At 36.1% G+C, this 23,001-nt stretch overlaps 1 protein-coding gene across 9 annotated transcripts in view; it reads right to left on the reverse strand.

Annotated features, from left to right (window-relative positions):
• Nucleotides 1-23,001, reverse strand: part of cacna1ba (calcium channel, voltage-dependent, N type, alpha 1B subunit, a) — a 149,361-nt gene that overhangs the window by 25,141 nt on the left and 101,219 nt on the right. For 5 of the 9 annotated variants that reach the window (XM_046841364.1, XM_046841366.1, XM_046841362.1 and 2 more), the window contains 18 exons: nucleotides 21,684-21,868; nucleotides 21,439-21,559; nucleotides 21,098-21,227; nucleotides 20,913-20,972; nucleotides 20,504-20,610; nucleotides 19,149-19,160; nucleotides 15,744-15,764; nucleotides 13,198-13,294; nucleotides 11,464-11,624; nucleotides 10,755-10,892; nucleotides 9,221-9,422; nucleotides 4,865-5,029; nucleotides 3,164-3,274; nucleotides 2,973-3,056; nucleotides 2,658-2,663; nucleotides 2,350-2,466; nucleotides 1,254-1,319; nucleotides 874-965 (listed from right to left, as the gene is read on the reverse strand). In XM_046841364.1, coding sequence (XP_046697320.1) covers nucleotides 874-965; nucleotides 1,254-1,319; nucleotides 2,350-2,466; nucleotides 2,658-2,663; nucleotides 2,973-3,056; nucleotides 3,164-3,274; nucleotides 4,865-5,029; nucleotides 9,221-9,422; nucleotides 10,755-10,892; nucleotides 11,464-11,624; nucleotides 13,198-13,294; nucleotides 15,744-15,764; nucleotides 19,149-19,160; nucleotides 20,504-20,610; nucleotides 20,913-20,972; nucleotides 21,098-21,227; nucleotides 21,439-21,559; nucleotides 21,684-21,868 — 1,875 coding nt within the window. The remainder of the gene's footprint in view (nucleotides 1-873; nucleotides 966-1,253; nucleotides 1,320-2,349; nucleotides 2,467-2,657; nucleotides 2,664-2,972; nucleotides 3,057-3,163; nucleotides 3,275-4,864; nucleotides 5,030-9,220; nucleotides 9,423-10,754; nucleotides 10,893-11,463; nucleotides 11,625-13,197; nucleotides 13,295-15,743; nucleotides 15,765-19,148; nucleotides 19,161-20,503; nucleotides 20,611-20,912; nucleotides 20,973-21,097; nucleotides 21,228-21,438; nucleotides 21,560-21,683; nucleotides 21,869-23,001) is intronic. The other 4 variants (XM_046841367.1, XM_046841368.1, XM_046841365.1 and 1 more) reach the window with 2 other exon arrangements.

Raw genomic sequence — 23,001 nt, forward strand, 5'->3', positions numbered from 1 at the left:
TTCAGTAAACTATGGGGTTATATGGCCGTGGTCTTGCAACAGCTTCTCAGTTCAAATTAGTGAGCAACAGCATGATCGTTCTGAAATGTTGTAAAATAAAAAACAAGATCTTAAAATGTAATAAAGTTTCCTTATATAAAAATACATAAATAAAATACAGATACTTGAAGATTATGATTTAAAAATACAATGTTAATGTCCACCACTGGGTACAGTGTGGTAATAAATAACACATTATAGATAAATTATACACACTGAAGAATGTAAATGTTCATGCTTGAAAGTTTAACCTACAGTAGGAGAAAGTTAGCATAGCAAATCCACATCTCTGCATTCTTTTGCTTTTAGTTGAATAAGTGACTCTGATCCACCAGGTGGCAATTCAGACTATGCTTTCATTATTGCGAGTGCAAAAACAATTAAAGAACATATGTTCAACTATGTAACACAGCGTGCTTAAAACAAGAGCACGTGAAAGGAGAATGTGCAACAGTAGTAATGAGCTAATCAAAGGCCACACTGTGAAAACACAGACAACTCCCTGTCTACACAGCCAATTAACAGCTCCATAAGACCCTCCAGAAAAGAAGCACAAGAGAACAGCGCTTATCATCACTATCTCTGCATTTCTCTGTAAAAAAAAGGCTTCCAGTGCCAATATTCTGGCAAAAAAGCAGCTGCCAAGATCTACAGGAATCTCGTAGTACATGGAGATTCAGCAGCAAGAGCTCCACAACATGGTGCCTGCTTGGCTTAAAGAAACCAAAGGATGCAACTGAAACACATTAAAGTTAATAACTGTTGTTTTAATAAGAGCTTGGCTGCTTTCTTTGAGAAGGAATCGAGTGAGATGGAGCAAAATCAGCTCCTCACCTGAAGAGCAGCATGAGAGCTTGCAGGAAAGTACGGAAGTTGTTGTGGTGGTTAATGGCCGTGTCCTCGTTCAGGTCAATGTTCCCGAAGACCTGTGAGAGACAAAAAAAATATCACTCAACATCAGGGATTATAATGGTTTCATGCCCTTTTTAAAGACTAACAAACAATCAATTTGAGGCTTTTGCATATAAATATTTGAGGAAAATATAAGATATAAATCTCCAAATCACCTGAGAGCATTAATAGTTATTTAGACAGAATCTAAATTGATATATTTTTCTACAATGAAAATAATCCAAAGAATCTATATATGCATGTAAATAATTTGTGCATGATGGGATATACAGTACCCATATTTATTGTATATGTTCACTGACCTGCATTCCAATAATGGCATAAATGAAGAACAGCATAGCGATTAGAAGGCAGACATAAGGCAGAGCCTGGAATGGAAAAAAATACTAATTTATAGAGTATTCCTTTATCACCGATTAATATCACAGTTCAGTCTGATGGATTTGATGTTAGTGACTTTGAGTGTGGTGGTGCCAAATGACCCAAGTCTTTCATAGACTGAAGATCTCCAGGGATTTTAACAAATAACAGGTTTAGAATTTCAAATGTGCATAAAACAAATAACACCCACAGATCTGTGTATTGAAGCCCTTAATTAATGAAAGAGGTAATGGTTTAACTGGTTCAGGCTTCCTAAAAGTCACAATCTGATCTCAAATCACTACAAGAACCTTAAACAGAAAAGCCTGCGACAAAACACTCAACATATCTAACATTGAGATTGATGGACTACATGTTTCACTTCTGTCAAGAATCTGAGGCTACAGTAAAAGCAGGCTTACAGAAATTGACATTCGTGCACTGCATAAATAACGAGACAGCTGTTTTGAGATGCTTTTCTGTTCATTGCAGTTGCAATGAATAGTTATCTGATTTACAGTATATAAACAAAAGTATTGGGACACCTAACTTTCCCAGCCATATGTGATTCTTTCCTTTTGTCAAAGATCTCCTGCTATAGAGCTCTGACCTCAACCCTATTGAACACCTTTGAATTTGAATGCTGACTGCACCTCAGGCCTTCACATCTCACCTACATCAGCCCCTGACTTTACTAACACCCTTGTGTCTTAATAAACACAAATCCCCACACTCCAAAATCTGGTGGAACATCTTTCCAGAAGAGTGAAGAGAATTAAAAAACAAATTGGGACTAAATGTGGAATGCGATGATCAAAAAGCACATATGTGCACAGATGTCGCAAACTTTTGGCGATATAGTGTATCATAGTCTTCCTTGTGAAGAACCTGTTTCCGCTAGTAGATCTGCTAATGACTGGATGCTTTCCTAGTGTCCGAACCCTATTCTGTATAGACTCTAGAGACTATTGTACCCTGCTAGACTGTTAACACCAGTCACACCTGTCACTTTTATTAAAGCTCAGGATTATCACCTACCTTGAAGGACTGTACAAACGTCCAAAGCAGAATGCGGATGGTGTAACCCTGCCGGAGGAGTTTAATGAGACGGGCCGCTCGAAACAGCCTCAGGAAGCTCAGGTTTAACAGACGGTCCTGCGGGGTTACACATGCCTTCATTTAATCGCCCCTTCTTTCATTTACTCTTCTAACATATGCCTCTCTATAGGTATTAATCAACTCACATGGCTCATAGACTCGATGTCATTGCAAAATGTTAAAACTTACTGAACACGGACACATTAAACATCTGAGGAAATGCATATTCAAGAAGATGTGCCACTCACCGTAGTCTATAAATGGAGTGCATTTATCATGGTAGCCAAGATGGAGTGAAGACAATGAACAAGACCAAGAGAAAAGAAGAAAGAGAAGATGACAAACAGAGCAGGAAAGCAGGAGAAAAACAGGGAGACATGAACAGTCGTCACATACAGAAAAAGTTAACAATACAAACAGTAACATTAGTAACACTTCAACACGGTGACAGTGGGGATTAAAACATACACACAATACTGTAAATTACAACAAGAAAGGGCATTTTTTTGTTCCCCTCCTGCCTATGAACCTATTTTGCTCCTCAAGCTCGACAGTTCACTTACATTAATCTCAGTGACCAGGATATCTGTAATACTCCCCAGCACAGTCACAAAGTCAAACACATTCCACGCGTCCTTCAGGTAGTTCTGAAAAGAAAAGGTTTTGCTACATCACTCACTTACAACCCCAAGTGTCATCACTCAGATTTTCGCTTCTCTTCAGTAACCTACAAGTAACACAGGTAAGGACTTACCAAAGGGCCAAAAGCAATGATCTTCAGAACACACTCCAGTGAAAAAAGTGCAGTAAAGACAATGTTGAGATACTTCAGCATTGCTTCATAGGAGTTTGGAGCATCGTAGTACTGTTGGGTAAAAAAAAAGAAAAGCGCTCGATTCAAAAAAGGTTTCATGAAGCAGAAACAAAAAGTAAGGACAGAGTTTTTCTCACGCTTTGGAGCATTTCTCGAATCATTCTTTATATATCTGCAAATCAGTAAGTGCATTTCTTAAAACAATTTGTACAAACAGCACCACACAATGGATTTCTTGCAAAAGCCTGTACATTTCTCAAAATCCTTAGTTCACCTCTCAAAAGTAAGTATTTGCACAAGGCTGAATTTCTTCTGTATGGCAGTATAAAAATTTCGAAAGCACTAATTTGCACAGTATCATATGTGTGATATTAATTGCAAGACACCGGACAGTATTTACACTTTTACTGTACCGTATTAGTACTTTGTTTCTTGGTTGTTCATCCAATTTCAGAAATTGCAATTCTGTGTTTTGATCTGTCTGTCTACAGTTACCAGTTGAAGGTTCATAAGATTTGACCTATTTCAGAGATCATTGGTTGATATGATGTTGTACACTCACCTTAAAAGTTCAAGAAAAATTTAAACTGGACAGATTATGACAACTGGTTTAACCATTTTGCATTCAATGTCTTATGCAATGACCTAATGCCTAGATGTTTTGGGGTTTGAGACTAGTATATTATATTTTGATCAACATTACAAAATGTATTTAATGTAGGAAACAGCAGATAATTGTACCCAATCATTTCAACGAATGTACCAAAGCATTTGCAATTTGTTTAAAGCAACAAGAAAAGCTTTTAATTACCAAGTGACTACCGTATTTTCCAGACTATAAGCCGATCCTTTTTTCCCACTCTTTGAACCCTGCGGCTTAAACAATGAAGCGGCTAATTTATGGATTTTTCCTGTGTTTTTCCCGGTTTCACAAACTTCAAGCCAAAAAACTGAACCCCACAACATTATACGAATGAAATTGCTGAACGGGTTCAGGTGAACCAATGAAACTCTTTATATTAAATCAGATGCGCTCCCACAGAATCGGGCCGCACCATATCATAAATATGGATGATGTTCCTCTGACGTTTGACCTGCCGCTCACTCGGGCATGAAAAACACACTTCACCTGTGTTCTGAGCTGCACGGCATCGGGAGAAAAGCTTCACCGATGGTGATTTTTAAACGCACGATGCCAAAAGATAAACTCCCGAGAGAAATAGTTGTGAAAGAAAGGAGGAAGACAGTGAACAATGACTTTCTTGGTAGGCTACTGTTTAGATACAAGCCGTGTAACAGACACTGTCTTTCATTAAAGCCTGTGTAAAGTTAATTAGTTTCAGTGTAGACACCTGCAGCTTATAGACAGGTGCGGCTTACTTATGTTTAATATAAAAATCTTTGTAAAATTCAGTGGGTGCAGCTTATATTTGGGTGCGTTTAATAGTCCGGAAATTACGGTACATGATGTGGAAGTTGAACAAGTAGTTTTGAGAATTTCATTCCTGATCTGAGAAACTGAGAAAAACAATTATTAACAATAATTATTTTAATAATTAACAATAAACATTATTTATTATAACTCTCAAATTATTATTGTGTTATTATAAAAGTGAAAAAAATATAATAAAAACTGCAAACCTTCATCATAAGGACCACAGTGTTGAGGGCGATCATGATCATGATGGAATACTCGAAAGGTGGAGAAACGACAAACTTCCACATTCGGTACTGGAAAGATTGCTGGTTCTGAGGCATGTAGCGTGTCAGTGGTTTGGCATTGATGGCAAAGTCGATACAGGCTCGCTGTAAAACAAAAAAAAGAGCAATTAGTGAATCTCATCCTTCATTTCTTACTTAATCACTAAGCTGGACATTCTAAAGCAGCATTTCATAAAAGGATCTTTAGTGCTTTGCTCTTTTAAAAGTGAAGTTTGTAATTTATTAAAGTGTTTCTATACCTGTAATAACCCCATCGCATCAAAGATCATTCAGAAAAAGTGTTATTCACAATACTGCCATACAATGTGTGTGGATAGAGCAGAGGTGCCCAACCACCGGGCTGTGACTGGGGACCAGGTCTGCAAGAATATTTTTTAAAATTAAACTGGTCCATGGTTTTCAAAGGTCAAATTCTTAATTTCTGCTTTCTGTTTATAGTTCTTCTGGCCCAGAGATTAGCCCAATCCTCTATTAAGACTGAGTTGCTTGCCCTTGTCTGCTCTCCTTATCATATTAAGTTAGTCACCAAATTAAGCCTAGTTAGTCAGCACTTTATTTATATTATAAAGGATTTGTTATTAGCTTAAAAAAACAATGCATAATAACCCATATTAAACAGAATACTAAGATTTAGAGTGCAGTATTTTATTTATTTATTATAATTTATAGTAGTAATTGAATACTATGCAATAAAATAAACCAATAACTAAAGAAACACCAAAAGGGGGAAAAATGAATCAGTTAGATAACTAGCCAACTAAAGTATGTTTCAGTATACACTTTATACCAGGATATTGTATAATTCTCTAATGTAATTGGTCCGAATGAACAGTTTGTGGCATGAAACGCAAGCCTACCAAAGTGTGTACCAGTTTGTGTCACTTTGCCAACAATCATAATGTTAAATTTATTAATAAATGTCACAATGTGCATTTAAAAAAAATTTAATCTCTTTTTTTTTATATATATATAGCCTGCCACTTTACAGGGAAAAAAAACAGGAAAACATAAACACCTTCATCCTGACAATTTTCCTGAGCTCTGCAACTTTGTTATAAAATCCTTCTATAAAAAATTTAATAAATATCTCGTTATCACATTTTTTAATAAATATTTTGTTAAATCATTGTTAAATTGCTGTATTACATAATAATGCTTTTAATAAAACAAATGTTATTGAAAAATGTATTCGTTTTGGTCACATTGTGCATTTTTAATGCTTTTACTGATTTTACAACATTAATTCAGAGGTAGAGTTTGACACGGTGGAATGGTTGGAACTAGCCTGCATTCCGTCTTAATGTAAATGGAGCCCTGATAACAGATGCAGAGACATGCAGGGTGAGGACATAATCTGAGTGACAGTGCTGCCGCTGCAACCAACTGTACACAAACAACAGAATCCTCAAGTATAGAAGCAGATTCATCTCACTGTCATTTTCTTCTGCTGCACGGAGCCAATAATTGTTTGTGTTGTGTGTGTCTGTGATACAAGTTGCAGAATAAATCTCGATCCTTGGCCCTGTACCTGTATCTGTTAACATGACTGACTTCACCTCAAAAGACCACAATGCACCACTGAGTGTGACAAATGACTGCAGTGCTACGGCACCACTGTAGATAAAAAAAAATATTCAAACAGAATATTGCAGAACCATTTACATTCCAGTTTCCTAACCATGCTGATTTACACCATAAACTCTTAGGTTCGGATTGTGGGTCACTTCAGCAGAGAATTACATTCACCACAGTCATAATAATATTTTCTTTTAATGAACTCTGAATAATAGACTTAATGTAGAAACCATATAACACACTGGGACTGGGAAATGCCAGCTCCTCATGCATCAGTGTTTTGGCATTTAGCTTTTTGTTGAGGCTCATTTTTGTTGGTTAATATACTTTTAAGGGCTGCATAAAATATACTGTAACATCTAAAAAAAAATGACCACTTTTATTTTGTGTTCTATATATATATATATATATATATATATATATATATATATATATATATATATATATATATATATATATCAGGGCTGTCAATCAATTCAAATATTTAATCGCATGATTTTCATGAGTTAACTCGTGATTAATCGCAACTTAATCGCACATTTGTATCTGTTCTAAATGTACCTTAAATTAATACTTTTTGAGTTTTTAAAACACAGGGGCATGGACAAATATGGATGCTTTATGCAAAGGTATGTTTATTGTAGGACTGCAACAACTAATCGATATAAACGCTAATAATCGATAATGAAATTTCTTGTCAACAAATGTTATTAATTAGTTGGGCTGCTCAAGTTAATTCAATTCAAAAAGTGTGAACAAACACTAAATCTAAAAGCAGCAAATAACAGAAGCAGTAAACGATTATATTTTTAGTCACTGCTGTGGTTTAAGTGAATGATTATGCATTTGGACTCAAATGCATATTTTTTCCTTTCTTTCTAAGTCTGTTTGTTTTCTGCCTTTTTCTGTTCCATTCTCTTTTATAGCATTTGTCCACTACAACACAAACATGATTTACTGCAGCTTTACCACGTTCCAATGCTTGTTTTCCATGTTTGCATATTTAATGTATGCAAATATCATTTAATTATTATACAAAATGAAATTAATTATATATTCTAGATGCTTACATCTTCACAACTGAAAAAAAACAAATTTTTCATAATATTTTTCCCCTGTTTATTGCAGTGTTTTTGTTCCAAAACCGCCTGCGATAAATGAACAACCGCAATAAACGGACGCCACCCCAAAAATGCTATTTTGTGTATACAGTACTGTATTAACATTTTACTTCATTAATTAATAATTATATGTGTAATAATAAATTTCATTATTTCCACATAAGACTCAATAAAATTATTCTATAACTAAATCAGTATATGCAGAAGTATCAAAACCAACAACAACAATAATATTGACAGCTATTAATATTATTATTATTATTAGTTGTTTTTGCTGTTATGAACAATATTATCAATTTAAATATATTTGTTTAGTAAGCATTACAATGTATACCTACTTACATTCTTTGAATAAGCATTTATATGTTACGATCCTACAATTTCTGCAGGTTTAATATTTTTATGTATATTAAAATCATTAAAAAAAAACATTTCTAATTGTGAAGAGATTATGTAATGGTTTAATATTACATATGCATGTTTACTGGTCATTTACATAAACAGAAATGTATTTCATTTACATTAACATATTTAGGTTTTGTTCATTACTAAGTGCTTTGAGAATTCAATTTATTAATGTGATATTATATACTGATTTCACTCACTTTGCAAAATTCAGTCCAGTAACTTAAATTAAGTTTAGTATAAGCAATGAATGAATTTTTCATTTAAACAATACTTAATATGTTTAGTCACAGTAAATCTGAGCAAATCTGCAAATATGTTTAATCACAGTAAATCTGAGCAGATCTGCACATTCTGCAGTGTTTTTAAGTAGGAACTAGCATGAGGATGTGTGTTTACAAGTTGCTCTAAAAAATATTCTTCTAAATACTGTACAAGTAAATTAATAAGCAACTGATGCTCAGCAGTACATTCTATACATAAATAAAGCAGTAATTCATGCAAATTATATGAATATAAGTTTGCAGTAGCTTGTAGTAGCTTCTGTATGTGTAGAGATTTACACACCCTCAGAGGCACGAGTCAAATTTGAATGTTTTTCCCAATATACAGGCCTTTCCTGAATGGCAAATTTCATGTGCAGACACTCTCTATGAATAAATAAGTTCGTTCTAGCACTGAAAATGTTATGAAATGTCAGTGACTGAACTGCTGCTTGAGTCGAAAAACTGTGACGAGTCGGTAAACTGCTTTATAGAATTTACCGCCTACTATTGATATATACAGTATGGGTTAATACAGAGTGCTATAGAGATATTCAGTCAATGTTGCCAGGCCTGCCGTTTTTCCATTAGATTAATAATAACTCTCCTGCTAGCACAACAGGCAGTGACCTCATGTTTACTGCGAGAAAATAAAGACACCAGCCTGAATTAAATAATTATTTTTCATATGCGATAAAAGAGAAAACAAATCTCACCCATAATTGCATTGTGTTTGTTGCAATTTGTTGGTGTTGGCAATTTAAACACTAGTCAGTTAGATTTCATGACAACCAAAATATAGGACTGATCGAAACAAAAAAAAACGATATACATTTCATTTTGAAATGGATAGTTATCGGGTTTATTTTATCATACGGACCTGCTAACTTTAATTACTGACTGGTTCTTACCTCATTTTTCTCCAGACTGCACTCAGACAAAGCTTTATCGCCCTGCTCCTGGAATGTGATAATTATCAAGGCCACGAAGATGTTGACGAAAAAGAAGGGGAAGACAACAAAATACACCACATAGAAGATGGACATCTCGATGCGGTACCCAGGACTGGGGCCCTGGTCCTCAAATGTGGCATCCACAGAGTGCTTCAGAACCCTGAGAACACAAACACTCTGAGATTACTACAGATGCCAGAAAAGATATTCTGTAGTCATTATTACACACAGCATTAATGTGAAAGTTGGAGGAGCCATGCTCTAAAAAGTTTTAGGCATGAAATTAATTAACAACATTAATCTTGTGCCTATTAGTGTTACATCATCAGCTTTTCCACTACAGTAATAAAAGTGTAGCAAAGTTCCAGATCTGAGAAGCCTGCCATATTTTAATTATCTTTTTTTTTTGCTACACCCATAAACTAACTGGTTCATCATTTTTACATCATCGCATCAGTGAATTATTTAATAATAGACGTTCATGATTTTATAAGGAAATGAGGGCAGAAAGGGAAAAAGGCCACAGTGGCTGAAACTGCACTGGTGACCCGGTCTGAAGTTGGTCCAACGAACCTCACTTACATAAACTATAAATCATGTAGAATTAAGTGGCTCATCCAGGCACATCCCCTCTCTCTTTCCACTATGTCTGTGTGTGGAGAGCTGAAACTGCCCAAGGAGAGTTCTGTATAGCTGCTCTTTAAAATGCCACACAAAGCTTTGAACTGGGATCAGAGGAAGCCACAGTTGGGTCAGAAAGACCAGAAGAGAAATATAAAGTGGAGTGTGGCTTTTAGGGGCTTTTAACCCCCTGAGAGAAAATAAACTCAAAATGCATAAATGTGCATAAATAAGAAAGAACTGCACAAGAAAGGCAAAGTCAGAAATAATAACATGCCATGACTTGCGTTTCTGGTGAAAATGACATGCAAATATGAACAAGTTACCCACAGTGGCAAATATTTTGGAGTTTCTCCCAGGATGGGTGTCCAAATCCAAACTTCACACATTCACTACAACTCTTGGAGTCATGTATAAAACATCTGATGCCATATGATTCTGTATGCTTGGAGAATGTTAACTAGCTAGTTTACTGGGTTTCTTATTTGCAAATATGTGCAGAGAAACTATAACTAAAAGTAAAAGGAACAGCCAGTGTTACTAATTAGCACCTCCTCCGTTTTAATATTACTCATTAAACCAACTAAAGTTCACAAGTCTGAAGCTCACAACTTTTACCTCAGATGGCATAAAAAACTTTTTTGTGCATTTGGTCTGGATGCTGCGTTAGGTGATAAACTATAAAAACATTTTCAAGTGTCAAGTCATATATGCAACAGCTAAAAGTTTAATACTGGCATCCCAGGAAACCCCAGACAGAACAAAGGAAAACTGAAAACGGGAGTGAAAAAATACATCAAACAGTACGTACTTCTTGAAATTCTACCAGAATACAAAAATTGTGTGTGCATGTGTTTGTGTGTGTACTTACGTAGGCCAACCCTCTCCTGTAGACACAGTAAAGAGTGTAAGAAAAGCCCACAGCACATTATCATAGTGAAAGTCGTATTTTCTCCATTCTCTGGGTTGGGCCGAGACCTCCTGCTTGTCATACTCCAGAAACTGCCCCCTAAAACACATATACAGTCAAAAATATCTCATTTATCACTTTTTTATGCATATAGATTTACAGTTCACAAGTTGGTAGACCTTTAGAGAACAAATAAGACAAAGGTTTAAATGACTGCACAGTCATTTGATTCACAAAAGTAATAAAAATGTAAAAATGAACAGAGTAATACTGCCTTTAAGTGCCTTTCAGATCCTCAAAAGCATATGATTTAGCTGTAGAATGAGAAGCTCCAGTTAAACTGTATTATCTGTTAATGTTTTTCTTTAATAGATGCCTTATCATTACATGATAATATACACATTCATATTGTGTCTTATACACAGATTTAAGTTACTTTTTTGAAATATACTTTTTCACCAGAAACCTTTCCACTGTAATTACCCTGTCTCTAGACTCAGAGAATCTATCTGGTCCAGTGAATGTCTTTGCTTTATAATCTCTTAAGCTTGACTGCTTTCTCTCCATGAAAAAAAAAAAAATTTAGTGTAGGACTGTACCACTTTGTGCCTACAGGGGGAGCTGCAGATGTAAGACTAAGCAAGTTCAGTACAGTAGTGATTGACTTTACCTGCAGTCACTCTCCAGGCCTTTGGATTCGTCCGTGCAGTAGAAGAACTTGCCCTTGAAAAGCTGCACGGCAATGACAGCGAAGATGAACATGAAGAGGATGTAGACAATGAGGATATTCAGCACGTTCTTCAGGGAGTTCACCACACAGTCAAACACAGCCTACGGGAATCACCAACACAACATTACTGCAATGCAGTGCTGCACTTGTTCACACAAACGGTATAGGTCCACTTTCAATGGGGACTTATGCATGTAAAGTGAGGAGAAAATATGAAAATGTTCATTCAGAACTGAGAATCTGACTTTAGTGCTGTTTAGAAATCTGCATACAGGGGTAGAGTTTGTCCAAAACAAAGACATGGCTTAATTTCTTCTTTTATGTGTGAAATGCATGGGGCATGGCTTTTTAAGAAAATAATCAACGATCCATTACCCATACGAAACGTTGGTAACCACCAATTATTTTCCAATACCAACAATATGGTTTATTTTCATCTTATATGACAGCAACACTAATTAGAGAGAAAGGCTTTTTACTTGTCAAATATACATTACAGCACAGTAAAATTCCTTCTTTGCATATCATATCAGCATCACAAAGCTTGGGTCAGACATGATGAAGGGCCCAACAGTGGCAGCCTGGCAATAGTGGTGCTTGAACCCTCAACCTTCTAATCAACAAGCCAGAGCCTTAACCACTGAGCTACCACTTTATCTAGGGTTTTTGTATATCCCAGCTTGTCAGGAAGCCGAGCTCAGAGTGGTACGGTGTCCCGGGAGCAGACGGGGTTAAGTGCCTTCCTTGTTCAAGGGCCCAACAGAGGCAGCTTGGCAGTGCTGAGGCTTAAACCACCAACCTTGTATTCGGTAACACAGAGTTACCGAATCCTATACTAAAAACTATTGACCCGTCAGTGCCCTTAATTATTTATTATAATAAAGAAATAATTTAAAAAATAAATATTTAATCCATTTAAAGTCCCATTAAATGCTGTGGAGTGAAAAAAAGTTCTTCAATCCTCTCTAAAACAATTGTCACCCGTAGTCTTAAAGTTAAAGCTTTACCTCTGACTGTAACAGAATGCTAATACTGCAGACCTCCTTCAAAATCTTACAGAAAACAAGTATATTAAAATATACCATTGCTTTGGCTAAAAGCCCACTCTACAGTGGGAGCAGAGCTGTGTCAGTACTAGCTGCTCACATGAGATTTTAGTGCTGTAACTGAATAATTAAGCTTTCTTTATTTGTCCTATTTCCATTATATCAGAGTCTGCTGTATACCTCTGTGATATCAAAATTCTTTTTTATGGGATGTTAGAATAATGGCTGGATTTCTGTAAAATGTGAACAAATTACACAGTCACCGAGGAAATTTAAGTGTATTCTCAGTAATATTATGTGTTCATTTAAATCTTTTGTAACTTTTGTATTACAATATTAATCTTGAATATTTTTTTTTGCTGTCATATTGCAACTGAAAATATGGAATATTAATGAAATGTGATCTTGTTTGTCCACATTCCCAATCGGCTTTCCAATGTTGCTGATACTTCCAAAAGCATCTCCTCAAATAAGGATAACTAATATCAATGATTATTTGTTTTTAGGTAGATTAAGTGCATTAGATTAAAATCTGTGGTAATTGTAATTGCAATTAGAGCTAATGTTAAGGAATTTCATTTATAACAGGACTTTATGAATAATTACTTAAAAAACACTTTATTTTTACCTTAAGTTTTGGTAAGCGTTTGATAGTCTTCAAAGGCCGCAGAACTCGTAACACCCTGAGAGACTTGATGGTGCTGATGTCTTTGCCTTTGGTCCCTCTACAAAATGCAATTAAAATGATCAGATATTCACTTTGGTCAGTGTTCAAAGTAAACCACTTTACATTTACACATCAAATATGAATTTCTTTTATTATTATGCAAGATGTTCTTTTTAGAAAAGACATTATAAAGGAACTCTGCTATGTTAATACTGCGTATACTGTATTTTCAGCGAGTCTGAACCAGCTACCAGATAAACTAAAACACTTGGTGTTACTGGAATCCATCCATCCAAACAATGCTAGCAAATATTTGACATTCATACAAAATCAAATCCTCTGTGGATTGCTTACCTGTATATTACACCCAACCAACAAGGCATTAAAAGCACAAAAGCACATGACCATATCTGCCAAATATCATGTAATCCTGCATTACATGAGCTTATTGAGATTGTTAAATATATACAGCATGCTATTATCAGTTAGTTAGTTAGTTTTATGGATTCGAAGCAACATGTTATTGTACTGAAACCTATACAATGCTTAACCATGCAACAGAAAAAAATTATCGTGTTAAAAAAATGCTGTGCATCAGATTTCGAATACCACAACCAAGGACAGAAAAGAAACTCCTGGAAAAGGGAGACGTTTCTGTTTCTTTGCGGGGAACCAATGCCGCAATGCATTGAGCAGGTAACCGCAAACTCGAGAGGACATACAGTATCCTTAAGCATGTAGAGCAAATCAAACAGAAGTGGACCAGACAACCCTTTTTTATAAAGAAAACCAAAAGTACAAGATTTTAAAAATGGCTTTGCCAGACACAGTGTGACCAACCGATTGGCATGGAAACCAAGCTGTGATCCATCCATGCTATGGTCTCTAGATGTCTCAAATAATATCATGAGAATGTAATCAGTTCACTGCTCAAGCACAGCCTATGACTGAATGTTCACAGAAATAACCCTGAATGTTCACAGAAATAACCCTAAATCTGCAATATTCTATTTCTATTTTTTCATGTTTAAATGTTGGGCAGTCGTAAAAAGCATTTTACTGCATGGTGTACTCTGTATGAATGCGTGTGATGAATAAAATGAATTTGAATTTGAAAGTATAGTATAATCCTCATAGTAAGAAAACCTAGGATTGAATCATATATTAGCATTTAAAATTACTTTAGGCATATCATGAACAGTTTAATTTGAGTTTATAACCGTATTTACATTGAGTTCATTTTGGTCCATTGGTTAATGCCAGACATTCAGTACATAGGCTACTGTTGGATTTCTGATTGAATACACAGTGATGAGCAAATTTAAACAGATTGCTGTAGCAATCAATTTTCTTAATGTGGAACAACTCACTGGAAAAATCTGGTCTTTTTCATTTCGCCATCTGTAGTTTAGATTTTGTACTAAAACATTATGATGGGATAATGTAATGCCTCAATCTCAAAAATAAACATCCATGTTGAGCAGGTACCGTTTGGGTCTTTCAGTGCAGCAAAGAAACAGTGAACATTATTAACAGTATCACATCTCATTCAAGCACTAGCAGTGAGCAATTACAAAATAGGCAAAAAACAATCCTGGGCATGAAAAATGCTGCGAGATGATTCAAAGAAACGTGATGAATATGACTACTATACAGTACAGACAGTACTGTTGAGTCCAAATGCACTGTGATGACCTGGATATAATTTTATTACAAATGACAAAATGACGAATGAAACTATAAAGCTAGCGCTTAGCACCATCAATCCTTAAAAAACCCTCTGTATTGAGAATATACATTAAATAAAACCCTGTTATCTCTGAACCAATCAGATCATACAAACCCATAAAATCTACCTATAACTCATTGCTCTTACTGGATACTATCCAAAAAAGCCTCTACAGGACTACAGCATGGTCACACACATTATAGCAGGGTTAGTTCCTCGATCCACTCACTTAATTCCAGCATGCACCTTACCCATGCTCTTTGATGCACATTATTTCAGCATGCTTTCTTCTAAAACTAAATCATGGCACACCACTCAGACGCTCACAGGTAATATGTAATATATCAAGGGTTCCCAACTCCAGCTCCTATTGCTCAGTTTTCATCACTTTTCTGAACATTTCTGCACAGTTTCACATTTACTGAACAGGCATTCTTCAATTTATGAGCTCATTATCTACAATGCTGTGAGCTGCCAATGAGCGGGAGGAAAAAACCTGAAACTGTGCAGTGCAGCGACTCTCCTGGTCTGGTGTTTAGAACCCTTAGGATATATTATGCCACACTGGTCTTGATGATAGCTTTTGCAGAAGCCCCTCTACATTCAAACTGTATTAATACACTGAGTACACAATTTCTGAGTTTCTGTTGAAAGTTAACAGAATGGCCAGTGCAAAGGCCTTCCACAGGTTTCCTCCACCGAGTGGTCGCATTAATTAACACGACAAGGTAAAAGGGGATTTGGGTAAAAAATAAAAGAATGAACATACGTTCCCCACCTGTTTGGACTTTGATGCGATCTAATAAATGAAACAAACACAGGGTAAATATTTTCACTGCTTACAACACAGTCAGTTAGGTCAGAAACTAGGACTGAACTAGCAGTTATATACGCATCATTGTATTCTCATAAATTCAATACATGTATCATGTTCTTAAGCTATTACAGTTGGCCTTAAAGTCACCATAAACTTGCAAAATGTAAAAAATGTTTAAATTTTTTAAGAGCAAAAATAGCAAAAAAATTTAGCCCATGGAAGAAATAAAAAGTATGGCAAATAATTATTTAGAAATTACACACTCAGTACAAGAATAGAACCTCCAAAAACAACCTTCAGGTCTATACCTTGGATATCAGTAGAAGTGAGAATTAAAAAGCTCTTCTTTTTGCTTTTTCATTGATACTCTCTAAAGAGTTACCTCATATTGCCATCGTTTATCTATTTGGACCTGCCAATTAGCTGATTTAGCATAGTTTGATGGGTTTTTATGTATTTGTGATCAACACCTGGGCTTAACATACACAGAGTAAAAGATTTTACAGACGCATTACTTCCATGGAGATTTGCATATAGAATCAGAGCAGATATTCACTAGGAGTACAGAAGATTGGTGGTTGCATTTACAAAAAAAATAAAAGTTCAGGATTTCCAGGCTTAAAAAAAGATGGAGGACTTTGTCCCCTTTATGAATTACCATTGACTCATTAAATCTCTATTAATTTTACTAGAACTGTACTATACCAAGCACACACAAACCTCATACACAACCAAAAAGGGGACAAGTGGAAGATTGTCTTCTCTCCAAAATGAGTCACTATGAATATCCAATAATATGCTGTATCTGTTAGACAGTCCTTGGTATCTCTGTTAGTTCTATTTTACTTACTGTTTACATAGCTGCTGTTGATAAGGTCACAAGTAAGTGTTATGGCAAGACATGTCTATACTGTCAATTTTATAATGGTCCCCTAGAGTTGTTCAGTACGGAGCAGTGCAAACTTGCAGTTTGGTATCACAGGTAAACAGTTTCTGGGCTTCTGAAATTTGTAAAGAAGGTTCATCTGCAACTCCTGTGTATATACTGTATCACTAATCAGAATGGCTGCAAGCAGGATCTTCTGGTCACCAAAATTGCTTTCATCTTCCTGTAGGAGAGATTTCTATAATTTTCCACACACATCATTTTGTTTGTGTGGTCAGGGAGAACACCCCTGAGGTAGTATATAGGGCCATGCTCTCTCAAACGAAAGGCAAACTACCCAAACTTAACCTGGTTGTCATCTTCTACAAGAACCATTTACCACTAAAAGATCATTAATAGTTTGTCAATTGGGAAGTCCGTGATATTACCGTAATTTCCGGACTATAAAGCGCACCCATATATAAGCCACACCCACTGAATTTGACAAAGATTTTTATTTTGAACATAAATGTCCACATTGAAACTAATGAACTTTACACAGGCTTTAACGAAAGACAGTGCCTTTACACGGTGTAACGGGTGAAATATGTTGCGCTTCCTTTAAGAGCAGAGCGGTATTTTGGGAACAGCCTGGCACTGCATTTTTCCGCTATTACTGCATGTGTGGAGACCGAGGAATATGTCCTTATTATTTTCTGATGCTCATTTCTAAGTTTCTTTGACTAACCCGTAACGCTGTTGCCAAGAAAAATAAAAAAGCACGAGTTTTGGAAACCTGTCTGTGCTTATATGATTTCTGTTGCAACTGGAGTTAGCGAGCTCTCCCTTCACCCAGACTCAATGTGTTACAACGGCTTGTATCTAAACAGTAGCCGACCAAGAAAGTCATTGTTCACTGTCTTCCTCCTTCCTTTCACAACTATTTCTCTCGGGAGTTTATCTTTTGGCATCGTTGTGCGTTTAAAAAAAAAAACGTTTTTTTTCTCCCGATGCCGTGCAGCTCAGAACACAGGTGAGGTGCGTTATTTCGTTTCCGTTCGGAAATTTCATTGGTCTAATGTTATGGGGTTCAGTTTTTTGTCTTGAAGTTTGTAAAACCGGGAAAACCCCAGGAAAAATTCATAAATAAGCCGCTTCGTTGTTTAAGCCGCGGGGTTCAAAACGTGGGAAAAAAGTAGCGGCTTATAGTCCAAAAAATACGGTATGCTGGCCTGAAAGAACTTGTGTGAGGGGTGTGTACTGTATCAAAGATCTTGCCCAAGTTGTTCTTGAATGATCAGCTTTTGCCCTGCCTTGGGCATATGTATCACTGCTAGACATTTCCCAGGAATGTTTAGTCTTCATTGTAGCATTTAATCACTTTTCTACACTTGTTATATGTAGTTATTCTATGAATTCATATTTATTTGTTCCATATACTGTATGTATTACTTTCTTATAGCTTTTGTTGTGTTTAGTGACAGTTCTTAAAATAAGTTCTGGGTGACTTTAAGCTATGACACAACTGTATTGACAGCATGGGACATAACCACTGACTGGATGAATGGAACAATCGAGTCAATGAAATAATTTGGTAGACCTTTTCGTCCTTTGGATCAGGTTTGGAGAAAGCACCTGTAGGTGGACGCACAAACTACAGCCATTCCACTCTACAGCAGCCTCACAAACAAGATCTCTTACAAAGGAACACATACTGAAAACATGTAGCTTTTTACTACAAAAAAAATCCAGTTCATATGATTTCAATCAGCTCTGAAGAATTACATCCTCACATTGTAACTGCATTATTATTTAACGCAGTAAATACGATCATGGGATTGATGTTCTGGCTTTGTTAGTGTCCTATTCAAACTAAATCAGAATCACATGAATCGGATTTTTGGTTTTTCAACAAAACCTGTGGGATGATCTTGAAAGTAAGGCCTTTAAATTCTACTTACCACACATAAAACATTATGTCTATACTGCAATTAACAGCATTCTCCCAGTAAACCTCATGATAACATGCATTACAAGAATGTTTTATTCCTCTGCATGCCTGGAGATGGAAATAAATGACCATGTTCTGTTTGCTGGAGATGTGTAGTGATGAAGGAGAGATAGACCAGACCAGCCTTATTCCCCAACATGATTTTACAGATCAAACTCATATTCACAGTCACATGCACTGATCTGAAATACATGTAAGCCCTCGGAGCAGAAAAGCCCTCATTTGGGTTCTCAGGCTGTGTTCAGATTGTTATCAAATGCAACGATACATTTTATATGGAAAAAGATCATGAGATAAGATCATGAGACTTGGTTTTGTCCATCACAATGTTGTTCTTGAACAATGGCAGAGAAGTTGGGTGATCTAGCAAACGATGAATGAATGACAGAAAGTCGATGATCACACTTACAGTATGCACAAACAGGTTAGAGTACAACGAGGGAGAGGAAGAGACAGAGAAAGCATGAAGGAGAGAGAGTTAAGGCATTACCCCATGAAGCTCCTTCACGCCATTCGAACAGGTAGGAGAAAGAAGGAAAGTAGAGAGTGAGCACGAAATAGGAGAGATCACTCATGGTGTACAATGTGCACAACAGCTCTGACTACACATCACAGAAATAACAAACAAAGACACAGGAAGTGTAAGAGAGAGCAGCTTTCGATAGAACAAGGGGTTGAGATTGAAGGCTCAAGAATCTTGTCATCTTTATAAAAAGTCCATTTATCTGCAGTCCATTTATACATTTTTATATGAACAAATACATGTTTATATGTTTGGGAATTCCTGTGACTTAGCATGGAGTCTATGTAACCATTTAAGAATAAAAAGCAACCTTTTATCTAAACCGCACCAAATTTATAACTTAATTTGAAGTAGGTTTTTTTTATGAATATCTTATATCATTTAAACTACCTATGATCATCAGACTTTTTTTTTAAGCCTGTTTCTGACTAACGGTATATCTCTCACAATTCTGACTTTGTTTTGCAATCCTGACTTTATTTCTTGTGATTCCGACTTTTTTCTTGCAATTCTGACATTTTTTCTCGCAATTCCCACTTTATTTCTCTTACTTTATTCCTGCCAATTCTGACTTTATTTCTACCAATTACTAGTTGTTTTTTAACAAACGAAAGGTAAGTTGAGCAATTATTTCTGCTCCCGCTTTAATGTTACAGTGCAACACGTACACAGAAGACAGTAGCTAAGAATACAAGATGATTGGGTCCTCTATAACTTTATCTATTGTTCCATTGATAGATGTACTGATTGTAGCCTATTCTATTTTCAATTTGTAAAGCTTTCTGGCACTACAAAGGGAGTGAATATGCCGATTGGTAACAGAATTGCAAGAAAAAGTCAGTCAATTTAACATTGCAATCAGGCAAACTTTTTTGTGTGGCAGAAATGGGGCTACCATCATTTCTAAACAATTAATCAATATGTAAGATATTAAAAGTTTGAGACCATCTTAATATACACAGGGTATGTTCAGATGAAGTTCAGAACGCATATAACTGTAGTTTAAAACCATAAGCTGAATGCAATCAACGTAGACAAGTCACAATTTGAGCTTCCTGTCCAAAAACCCTGAGAATAAGATTGTTTTCGCATAACAATTATTAAGTTCAAGCTATTAACCTTTATAAATGAAATATTTCTATCATTTGTACACTAATTAACACACACATTAAGAGGTTAAATGAGACTACTCAGTGTTTGTATATGAAATTGTCATTACCCCTGATGGGAAGAGTGCAATCAATCGCAATAATGCTGAGGTTTTAACTAAGATTACTGAAATTTTTATACAAAATATATAACTTGCAAAGTCTATAACTTACGTGAATGCGAATGCCACCAGGGCTCCGCTGACAACAATGAAATCCAGGATATTCCACAAGTCTCTAAAGTAGGAGCCTGGATGCAGCAGCAAGCCCAAATCTACCATCTTACAAAAAAAAGTAGCAGAGAATGAAGTAAAAACATGTTAAAGGTTGAAACATTGGTGTATTTTGGTGTACATGGTTGTACGTGAATCACTGTCACCTTTTTTAAGCTATTATGCTAATTAATTCTTAAATCCGGATGTTAGAGACAGATGGCAAAGTAAAAAAAAAAACTTGCTAAGGGTAAAGTGACATCTCATAGTCACATCAGTGTCAAGTAAGCATTAATAAAAACACAGCACGATGAGATCTGAGCTAAGAGCTGCTTGCCTTTTAGTGTCTAAAGAAAGGAGTTTGTGCTCACCTTAATTACCATCTCAAATGTGAACACTCCGGTGAAGACGTAGTCCAAATACTTCAGCACCTTTCAAAACAAAAAGTAATGTTGACGTTCTATTCTGAGATGCAGCATATGAAAACAATGGAAATACACTGAAGTGAAACTGCATATAATTAGACTGGTTTAGGTTTTGAATGAAACACACTCACGTAGTTACGCAGAGCGTTGGCATTAACCGGGTCTTCTGCAGCCAGTGCAATGCTGCTCATGGCTATAACCATCAGGATGCACATTTCAAAGTATCGAAGGCTGACAATGTAGTGGCACAACCGCCTCACCCTGCATGGAAAAGATAAAGAGAAGATTCATATACATGCATATTCATAAACTGGAGCACAGATGGGAACACCATTGTGCAGCTTTAATGAACACTGTAGGCAGCAGAGCAAGTAGCTTGGGGCCAAAACACAGATTTTCTTCAGAGATTTTCCAAAAAAGTGCCTTATATGCAAACACACAAAAACTCAAACACACACAAACACACACTCACGGGTTAGTCGGGCTGAAGATAAACATGGAGCTATATGGAAGGATAGGACGTGGACCGCTCTGGTTCACCTCCTCCAGGTTCTTCTCAGTCATGGGCACTGTCTCACTGTCTATACTGTTCACTTCAGTACATACATAGAGCAATTTTTTAGAGACAGCGATATGTTACACAATGATGCATTCATTCTTTTGTCATATCAAATTAGTGTTGCTCTTATTTTGTAGCATTACATATTAATTGCATACTGGCTATGAGAGTCGTTTCTCCAGGTGGAGACGTGATGGTGACAGGGATGCGGACCCCCAGCCCTCCTGTGCGGCTGACATTTCGCTGGTTATCCGAGTCTTCTGGTTTCTCAAAACACCACTGATTTCCCAGCGCAAGCTGATGAGAAGTCACAGGCAGCATATCTCCACCCATTTCAGCTTGTCTAAAGCAGAAAAGTGTTATTGTGTTACAAAGTGTGAAGCCTCAGTTTCTACAACTCAATTCCTGAATAACTTATATAAGAAACCCTGACAGTATTTTGAGCAAAGATTTCAAAGGGTTTCTAAAATATTTTCAAGGAACCTTTAAATCATATTCAAAGATGTTTGGAATTAACACTGCTAAACAACTTTGCTTGTTAATAATAGCTGAACTTACAGGATTTTATAAATGCTTTGCTAACACAGCCTGCATGCTAACATAAACAAAACTGACATGATTTATGAGAGGATTAAATCATATTCATAAACATTTAGAGTCTTCCCTGATAAGTTTAGCCAGCCAGCTAACAAAAGAAAAAATAAATTAAAAAGAAAACACTCATATTTGTCTGGACCATATTTTGCTTTGATTACAGCATGCATTTGCTGTGGCATTGTTTTGATAAGCTTATGCAATGTTGCAGAATTTATTTTGATCTTGTATAGATGATGGGGAAGTCAAACCGCAGTGTAAAGTATTCTCCAGCACATCCCAAAGATTCTCAAATCAGTTAAGGTCTGACCTCAGTCACTCATGTATGAAATTGATGTTTCTTGAACCACTCTTTTACAATTTGAGCCCAATGAATCCTGGCACTGCCATCAGGGAAGAAAAAAATGTGTAAAAACCTGGTCATTCAAGAAATTAAGGTAGTGTTTTTTGTTTTTTTTTGAACCTATAGTATACCTGACGAACAGAAGCAGCCCCAGATCATAACACTGCCTCCATAGGCTTATAAGGTAGGCAATAGTTATGATTGGTGCATCTCTCATCTTTTCCATGATGACAGGATATATCTAGGAAATTAGTAGCTACTGACTGCATCATATATGGTTAAATAACTTGTTGCCATCAGTAATACTACTGTAACACTGCAGTAATTATCCAGTGGAAGGCTCTTATCTATTTGCTTAGTTAAATCAACGTATAAAAAACTGTTTTTGCTAACTATTTAGAGATCTTATGATGTCTGAGAATCAAGAAAAAACTGAGAAACTAGCAGGTCCTATTGCTAGTTAGGATCTGTAGCAGATACGCTATTACCAAGAAGAATATACATATTTCTGCACTATAAAAATAATCATGATTGAGTAA

This window comes from Silurus meridionalis, chromosome 27 (assembly GCF_014805685.1).
Source record: "Silurus meridionalis isolate SWU-2019-XX chromosome 27, ASM1480568v1, whole genome shotgun sequence".
NCBI classification, from domain to species: domain Eukaryota; kingdom Metazoa; phylum Chordata; class Actinopteri; order Siluriformes; family Siluridae; genus Silurus; species Silurus meridionalis.